General features: G+C 46.8%; 1 protein-coding gene and 1 long non-coding RNA gene across 3 annotated transcripts; one reads left to right on the top strand and one right to left on the bottom strand.

The window, feature by feature from the left end:
- Positions 1-3359: 3359 nt before the first annotated feature.
- FAM181A (family with sequence similarity 181 member A) lies at positions 3360-6922 on the bottom strand. 2 transcript variants are annotated; one of them, XM_083439503.1, is made up of 2 exons: positions 6787-6922; positions 3360-4870 (listed from the first exon to the last, which is right to left on the bottom strand). In XM_083439503.1, exon 2 carries the CDS (start codon positions 4692-4694, stop codon positions 3783-3785), a length of 912 nt encoding a protein of 303 aa, XP_083295629.1. In that variant the 5' UTR covers positions 4695-4870; positions 6787-6922; the 3' UTR covers positions 3360-3782. The 2 variants fall into 2 exon arrangements, with proteins under 2 accessions (XP_083295629.1, XP_083295630.1); XM_083439504.1 differs by lacking the exon at positions 6787-6922 and adding an exon at positions 6152-6773.
- Positions 6923-6997: 75 nt separating this feature from the next.
- LOC310677865 lies at positions 6998-8327 on the top strand. Its single transcript, XR_014511488.1, has 2 exons — positions 6998-7078; positions 8026-8327. It is a non-coding gene; the product is annotated as an uncharacterized lncRNA (long non-coding RNA).
- The last annotated feature ends 113 nt before the right edge of the window (positions 8328-8440 follow it).

Here is an 8440-nt window from a genome sequence, read left to right as displayed (position 1 = left end):
CTGCATTTTCAAATGTGATGTGCTGCTGTTTTTCCTCACACCATGAACTTCTGAGGCATTGTAGGCTGATCTGGAGTTTTATGTGTGTTTGATACAGAGCTCTGACATGAGTAAACATTCCTAATCACTTCACTGGAGTGGGCATAGCTGCACACATGCACAAACCAATGAGCAGGAGGAGTCGCTTCCTTCACTGAAGTGAGTACATGAGGTTACACGTAGTCGTTGTGGGCTCTGGGTAGATAAGAAGTGTCATGGTAAGCTTATTGAAGCTGGTATCAGAAGCCAGAATCACAATGATATGCATAAGCCTCCTACACTTGTTCCTCAGTCTCTTCCTCCTCAAAACACATGTCCACCCCCCATGCTGGCAAAATATTTTTTTATATGATGCAATGGTAAGTCAAAATACAATGGCATGAAATATAATTCTTCTTGCACACTGGAACAGCCTGGGAAATAAATTCCCCAAAGTTATCAGTCCACAAATGTTTACTAGCCTGCCCACATATACGTACATTAGCCATTTGTGGCACATTGCCAGACTGAAAGAAAGAGAAATGTTTCAGTTTACAAAAGCTTCTCTGCCTGGTTACCTATATTCAATTCTGTCTCATCACAGGTGATGAGGTAAGTGGCTGTTTACAAGCCAGCTCTTACACTTGCTTTGTCCTGCTAAGTAACTTCAAAAAGGGTGCAGAAAGAATAATATAAAAGACAGATTTTGACCCTCACTGCTGCTTTTTGAGGGCACACAATTTGACACCTGTGCAGTCACTGAGGCATGCAGCAAGTGATTAAAGTCTACTCTGAATGGATAACAGCTTGCAAACAGTGCTGGCTGGCTTACAGTCACAGTTCGACTGTCCTGTTTCTGTAAATACATGACATTCTAGTAAAGTCTACATTCCTCGTGTCAGTGAAGGCACAACTCTTATTATTTACTTTCGCTATAGTTAATATCTAGAAGATAACAATTAACTCATTAAAGAGCATATGCTCTCAAATAGAGTCCCTGGGAAGTTTCAAGCTACCTTCACACACAAGAGCATTAAAGATTTGCAAGACATTTCATGATTCTGGTATTTCAAAAGCAAGATTGATAACGAGGCTTAAATGGAGAGTCTAGGATATGTTAAAGATTAAATTGCAAAAATACGGTGTGCTTCAAGAACACAGGTTGTGGTTATTACCATTTTAAAAATACTGCATAATAAACCAGAAACATATAAATGATACTGAGGAATAATCACATGTGGTCTGAAATATGAAAAGGGAAGGGACTGCCTATCACCCTTCCTAAATGGCACCTGTGCTATTTCTCTTGACCCCAAGCTTGGTCATCTATAGCCAATTCTGACTTGCAACAAGTGATTAAGAAAGTTGCTGTTTACAAACCTGCTCTAAGAGAACACCTTAGAAAAAGCCCTCTAGGGACTAGGTCATGTATCTGCAAGAGCCATATAATCTTTCAAATGTAAGAAGAGACCTCCTAGTTCAAACCAAAAATGCATCTAACATCACCCTGTTTCTCACAGTTGCCAACCAGATGGCTCCGGACAGCTCACAAGCAGCACATGAAGACAGCAGCTCTCTCTCTCCAACTGCTGCTCTGTGGCAACTAGTATCCAGTTACTTGCTGCCTCTAAACATGGAATTCTATTTAGCCATTATTTCTGGTAGCCATTGACAGATCTATCCACCATGACTTCCCCCCATTTAAATATATTCCTCCTTCATAGGGCACTCACATCTGTCCCATGTTTCCCAATCTGTTTAAGCTAGTCTAGTTTTGATGAGAACTGGTTCATATCACTGAATTAGTGAGCAAAACCAAATCCATAAAATTTAGGGCTCTTTTGCTAGTAAGCTAGTAAAGGGACCCCTGACCATTAGGTCCAGTCGTGGTCAACTCTGGGGTTGCGGCACTAATCTCGCTTTATTGGCCAAGGGAGCCAGCGTACAGCTTCCGGGTCATGTGGCCAGCATGACTAAGCCGCTTCCGGTGAACCAGAGCAGCGCACGGAAACACCGTTTACCTTCCCGCCAGAGCGGTACCTACTTGCACTTTTGATGTGCTTTTGAACTGCTAAGTTGGCAGGAGCAGGGACTGAGGAACGGGAGCTCACCCTATCGCAGGGATTCGAACCGCCGACCTTCTGATCGGCAAGTCCTAGGCTCTGTGGTTTAACCCACAGCACCACACGTGTCCCAGAGGTCCATGCAACTCTTGCTTTTAAAAGGTAGACAGGGAACAAAAGCTCCAATGGACCAACTCAAAGTCCAACATTCTCTTCTCACTGTGGCCACCCAGATGCCTAGTGGAAGCCTGCAAGCGGGACCTGGTTGTAACCTCACTCAGAACCAACACTGCCACTGCCATTATATCCAGCAAAATAATTGAGCGGTTGTATACATGGCACTTTCTGCAATAACGTGCAATGCAACAATACATAAATCACTTCTTTCTCCCCCACCTCCCTGCTCCCCCAAACATTTATTTGCAAATAATGAAGCAGCTTTATTTGGTCTAGCCAAGTATGTTCTGCGTGGACTGGCAACGGTCTGTAAGCTTTCAAGCATCAGGCGATCTTTTTTTATACCTGCTATATGAGATCCTTCTACTTGTAAGTTGTAGGGACTGATCCTAAGTCTTAGGTTTTGGTATACAAAGCACATCCTCTGTCTGTAGTATGCCCCCTTCCCACCGTGACAAACGTGTGTTTCCAAAGGCATATGTTACTTGTCAGTGATAAAAAGATTTTAACACATATCCTGATGGAAAGTCTCTCATCCCAAAGTGTGTAGTGGATGCCTGGTGAGAGCAGTGCAAGACCACTTGCTTCAAGCTGACAAAAGCACCCAGAGAGAATCATGCAGAGCTGGGAATCACCCCTAGAACAGGGGTGGAGGACCTTTTTCAGCTAGAGGGCCACCTTCTCTTATGAGCAACCTTTTGGGGGCTGCATGCCAGTTGGATATGCCAGTTGGCTGCATTCCAGCAATACAAAAGCCTCATGTTCTTCTACACATGCATGGATCTCCATCCAGGCAAGTGAGAGGCATCATTACATTCAATGACACATTCCAGATTAGCTGAAACACTGGAAGGAAGCACAGAGTAGGGCTGTGGTGAGCAGAATGAGCTAAGAAGAACCTATTCAGCCCCAAACTACCTCCTGGTAGGCCATATTCAGCCCCAAACATCCCCATCCCTGGCCTAGAGATCAGACCCAACAACTACAGGTGGAAAGAGCAATTGCCATACATGCAGGAGAAGCAAAGCAGCTCCTTTTCATCTTTCTTTTGCGGACAAGAAGGCAGACTTCCCCATCTGAAAGCATTTGAAGGGTGGAGGCTCAAAGAAAACAACTCATTGGCTTTTTATTTGCTTTAGCGCCCTTGATATTTACATGCCAGGAGGAACGCAGTTCTCGTTTGCAGAAGCCCATATTAGTGGCAGTGAAGCCTTGCACTTTCCTTGCACGTCCTCTTCTGCAACTGTACGGGGGGAGAAGGGGGAAAAAAGGTAGCCAACTCCAGGATAAATTCACCATCATGATTTTTGTTCCTGATGCCTCCTTGGCCAACCCAGCCAGGGGGAGAACGCGGGTGGTCCGTCCTTGCAGGGGTCCGAATTCTCGCCCCACACAAGAGAGGGAGAGCAGAATCAGGCCAGCCATTCTTTCAGGCCTTTGTCCCCGCTCCCTCCATCGCCGGCGAGGCGGCCCAGCGAGAGGCGAGGCCCTCGTAAGGCGGCGGCGACTACAGGCCCGCCAGGCCTAGATGTACCCAAAGACGCCGAAGATGGGGGGCGGCGCGGCGGGCTTGGTGGGGATGGGCTTCCACACCACCGGCCGGTGCACTTTCGGGCCTGCCCCGCCGCCGTCCGCCTTGCGAAAGGGCTCTCCCTCCGCCGGCGAGGCCGCGTTTTTCCTCCACAGGCCCAGGCCCGGGAAGGGGCCTACCGGCGGAAGGGAAGCGGCGAGCGGCGGCGGGTAGACGCCGGGAGAAGCTTGCGGTCCGTGGTACTGAAATGGACAGCAGCTCCAGGCGCTCAGCACCTGCGCGGCCTCAGCGTCCGGCCTGCCTCCCGGCGGGCTCTCGGCAGCGCTAACCGTCCCGCCATCCGGGCTTTTTTTACTTCTCTTTGCCTCAAGGACGGGCACGTCCTTGGAGGAGGAGGAGGACGACGACGGTGACGCGGAGTTGGAAGCGGCTCCCGTCGGGAAGGCGACGCCGTTCCCGCCCAGAGGGCCCGGAGCCGGCCGGGGCTCTTCCCAAAATGAGGCGGGCAGCTGCCTTTTCCTCATGGGCACTTGGTCGGGCCTAGCGGTCGCCTCAGAGACGCCCTGCTGCTGCTGCTCGCCGGGCTCTGCGGCCTTGCAGGCCTTGCTGTCTCTGTCACCCCGGCCGACAGGAGCCTCGAGGCCTCCTCGCGCTCTCTCCTCAGGCGCCTTCCGCTCCCTGGCGGGCTGAGGCGGCGGCTGCTGCTGCAGGTGGTGGTGGTGATGGTGGCAGCGAGGCAGGCGGGAGTATTTCTGGGAGAAGCGCTTGAGCTGCTTCTGTAGGTACTTCCTATGGTCGACGGAGCGCCGGCACGGAGCCGACTTGTCCAGGGCCGCCTTGATATCGCTCGAGGCCAAGTTGACGAAGTTGAGGAGAGTCTTCACTTCGCTGTCGGCCGAGGCCATCTCTCACAGCTCCGAGGAAGGCCCGTCCATGAAGATGAGGGATCCGGCCCCCGCGCTCCCCGGGCAGCGCGGCTCGGCAACCCCCGAGTTACACGGCAGGTGATGATGATGCTCAGGCTAGGCCAGTGGTTCCCAAACTGGGGTCCATGGACCACCCCCAGTGGTCTGCAGAGTGTCTGTGAACAGGCAATTAAAAATCATGCAGCATCGAGCGAGGATCATTGCAATAGATACAACAAGCTAATAATAAAAATAAATAAATAAAGCGGCCCCTCCAAGACACTGCAATTTTCAAGTAGTCTGTGGGAGGAAAAGTTTGGGAACTACTAGGCTGGGCTAAAGGGGGACGACAAGTCGCCCTTGGCATAAACCCCTGAGGGAAGGGACAAAGGCAGACACGCTAGAGAACTTTTGCAAAGATAAAATACCCGACACACACCATTTTCACATTTCCCTTTTGCACACACCATGCAGTTGGAGCATCTGCAAACGCGTGTGGTGGGATGGGATTCAGGACATGTGTGTGTCTCTTGTAATGTGTGAAAGTAGAAGGCGGCATCCCTTTTGTTTTTAGCCGCATGCAAAGTGGATATGTGTTTAGTTTGATGTTAAGAAGTGGCATGGGTTTGTGCTGCAGGTCTGTTGCATGTACATTAAAGACCTTTTTATCCTTTCCCACAAAAGGTTCTGCCTATGTTACGTACAGTGTTAAAAAGAAAAAAAAGACTCTCTTCCCCATTTTGCTGTAGTGCTGCTTTACTGACATCTACATGTATACTTAGGGCAAGAGAGACTAAGATGTGCTTTTGACATGTTCCATGTCTCACACATCTATTATACACAGCTGTTTTTGTGTGTGTGTGCATGGACAAATGTTCTTAATGCCGTTGATAGCTGCTTCACATAGTTATCCACAAAGCTGTTAAAAGCTTCATTCCAATACTCAAATACAATTGTGTCATGCACACTTTCTCTCATGCACACACATTCAGGTTACTCTATGCAAAATACAAAAGCGGCACTTGAGACAATAACTTTAGATAAACATGCATTTGGTCCCAATAACTAGCCAAATATAAGTATTGTCTCACATGCTTGTTTCTTCCCATATAGACTCAGGACCAAGGTGCTGCTGTACTAAACACACATTTCTTTGCAACCCTTTTACAAACTCGCCACTGATGCATACACTCATACCCTATCTGACATATTCCTTCCCCTCTCTCCCAGTCTTACAGTCATCATTTTCTACTACTATGGCCCCACTCGTCAATCTTGTTAGACAGGTAGCATTTAACCATTGATTAGAAATCTATGCATCATTTTCTTGGCACTCGATAAGTCAAACACACACACCCTCCCAGCTAGATTGTCTCTTAAATATTGAGTGTTACTGTAACTGTGGTAGAGAAGAAGCTCACCAGCTAATCTTGTTACATAGGTTAGACACTACCAACCTTTAGAGAAGCAGCCGGACCCTGTGAGTGTTTTGCGGCACTTGAGTAAACTGAATGAATATCAAGTCCTTCTAGTTAGGAGGCTTTCTCAGGCCAATCAGAAGCCACTTTGCCAAATACAAAGCATCCCAATCAGGCATTAGGCTCCCCGTTCTCACATTCTTTGCCATCACAAATTGTCACCATGGGGACAGCCACAGAAAGACAGCTAATAAATACGATCATTTCCCTGTGATGCCTACCATTCCCCCCCTTTCCAGCCCCCCTGCCCCCCTTTTCTTAAACACAATCAAACATGATATGCTGAGGATGAGTAAAGCAAGTTTGCTGAGGCCCTTTTCTCTAAACTACTCCAAAGCTGTCTGAAGGCTGGCAGTAGCCATGCTTGAGTAACACTGGACAATGCTAGTTTCGAAGACCTGGCTAGCCTACTTTTTAAACTGTTCTTGATCGGGGCCTCAGCTCCCCCCCCCCCAATAAAAAATCCACCAAAGGGAGGGTGATGTCAGAAAAAGGTAGGAATGGAACAAATCTCTAAAGAGATGTGCAGATATCCATGGAAAAGGAGCTTGAGCGCTCAAGAATCTTGTCTTTATGTTTGCCCCCTCAATTGAGCCACACAAAAGCTGAATTACCCATTCAAACCACCGGGACAAAAGGATGGAGTTGGATAGTACTCTTGCATCTGTAGTCAAACAGTTAGAGACTTAAATCGAGTCGTCATGATGGAGAAAGAGTTAGACAAAGCCCATAGAATTGCCATCAGCAAACATTTTCCTGTGTCATATTAGTGGGTCTCCATGACTCCCCCTGGCCCAGGGACAATAGCACAAGTTTGCACACTCGACTACTGTCACCCTGCCAACGCTGGCAAGGAGCAGAAACAGGACAATCCTTTAAGGGGAAAGCATGCCCACTGCAGGGAAGGTAAGAAGAGAGGGAAGAAAAGCATGTGAAATGCTAATTGAGCTGCTTCCTTTATTGATTCAGAGTTATGTGAGTCCTCATCCTCCTTGCAGGATTGTCCTTAGGGGTGGCAATAACTTAATAGCATGCTAAACCTGGGAGTCCCACACTGTGTGCTATCCCCACAGAGATCTTTAAGAATAGCAGTGGGGGGAGAGTGAAGTTACCCTGAATGAATTTCAGAAATGCTAGACATTCAGGAATAAAGCCAGCTTGCAATGTGGTACGTCCCCTCACAACTGAGACTGGAGCAGAGAGGAGTCCAAGTGTTTTTCAGTCTTAGCACACTGCAGACTTCATGTTATATAAAATTATGTATGAACACTCAAATACTGATGCTGATCAGGGCACTAGCTTGTCAACCAATGTTTTAAAAAAACAACAACAGCTCTATATGATTGACTTGAAGTTGAAATATAAGAAGAGCTTTAGAAATAATAAGTTAAACTAACATCCAGATCCTAACCTTATTTTTTCAGAAGCAAATTTCATTGATATAAATGGAGCATACTCCTAATTAGCTTACTCCTAATGAAGTGCATAGGACTGTAGCGTTCTATTTTGTGAACGTTCTAGAAGATATACCTAGATTTTGGATAATTAAAATTTATCATCTCCCTTTGAGTCAAAACTGTTTATTTATTTTGATACTTGTCCCCTTAGAGCACTGTGTAGCTGTGAATTGGTTGGCAATTTGTGTAGTTTGGGTTGGAGCTAATTACCACAAATTAAGGGTAAACTCACATAACCTTTTTGGAATGTCAAGAAGTAGGTTGTGCAATTGCATACCGACCCCAAACTGTTGGTGAAGCATTTAATATTTTCTCTCACCATGGAAAAAGAAAAGTTAACTTGATTAATTTCAAATTATGCCAATTGTTATTTTAATGTTCTAATTCTTTTTCCAGCATTTATTTCAACAGCAGTGACCCTTAGCTGGAAGATGCAGTACAGACAAGAGGTTGCTATTTTTGTGAACTTGCTTAGAGCAGTTCTTCTCAACAGTGTCTGGAAGCTAGTTTACACCACTGGATAGGCAATAGATTTGATAACCTTCTGCCTCCCAATTTGAACAGCAGTAGACACACCAGCTGCTCATTGCTTCTGACTTGGCTTATGCAAGGGTCGAACGTCTGAGATGCCTAATGACGGGAATGCTGTGCCAAAGCTTCTTGCTGTTCACACTGAAGAAAAAAGTCATCAAGTCCTATCTTTGTGTTCACAATGGCTATACTCTGCCTCCTATAGGGAGCAGGTGGCGCTGCGGTCTAAACCACTGAGCCTCTTGGACTTGCTGATTGGAAGGTTGGCAGTTCAAACCTG

The sequence above is a fragment of the Podarcis tiliguerta genome (genome assembly GCF_965153285.1).
Source record: "Podarcis tiliguerta genome assembly, chromosome: 1".
NCBI lineage: Eukaryota > Metazoa > Chordata > Lepidosauria > Squamata > Lacertidae > Podarcis > Podarcis tiliguerta.
The sequence above is the reverse complement of the archived record's forward strand: the minus strand, read 5'-3'. Positions and strand labels throughout refer to the sequence as shown.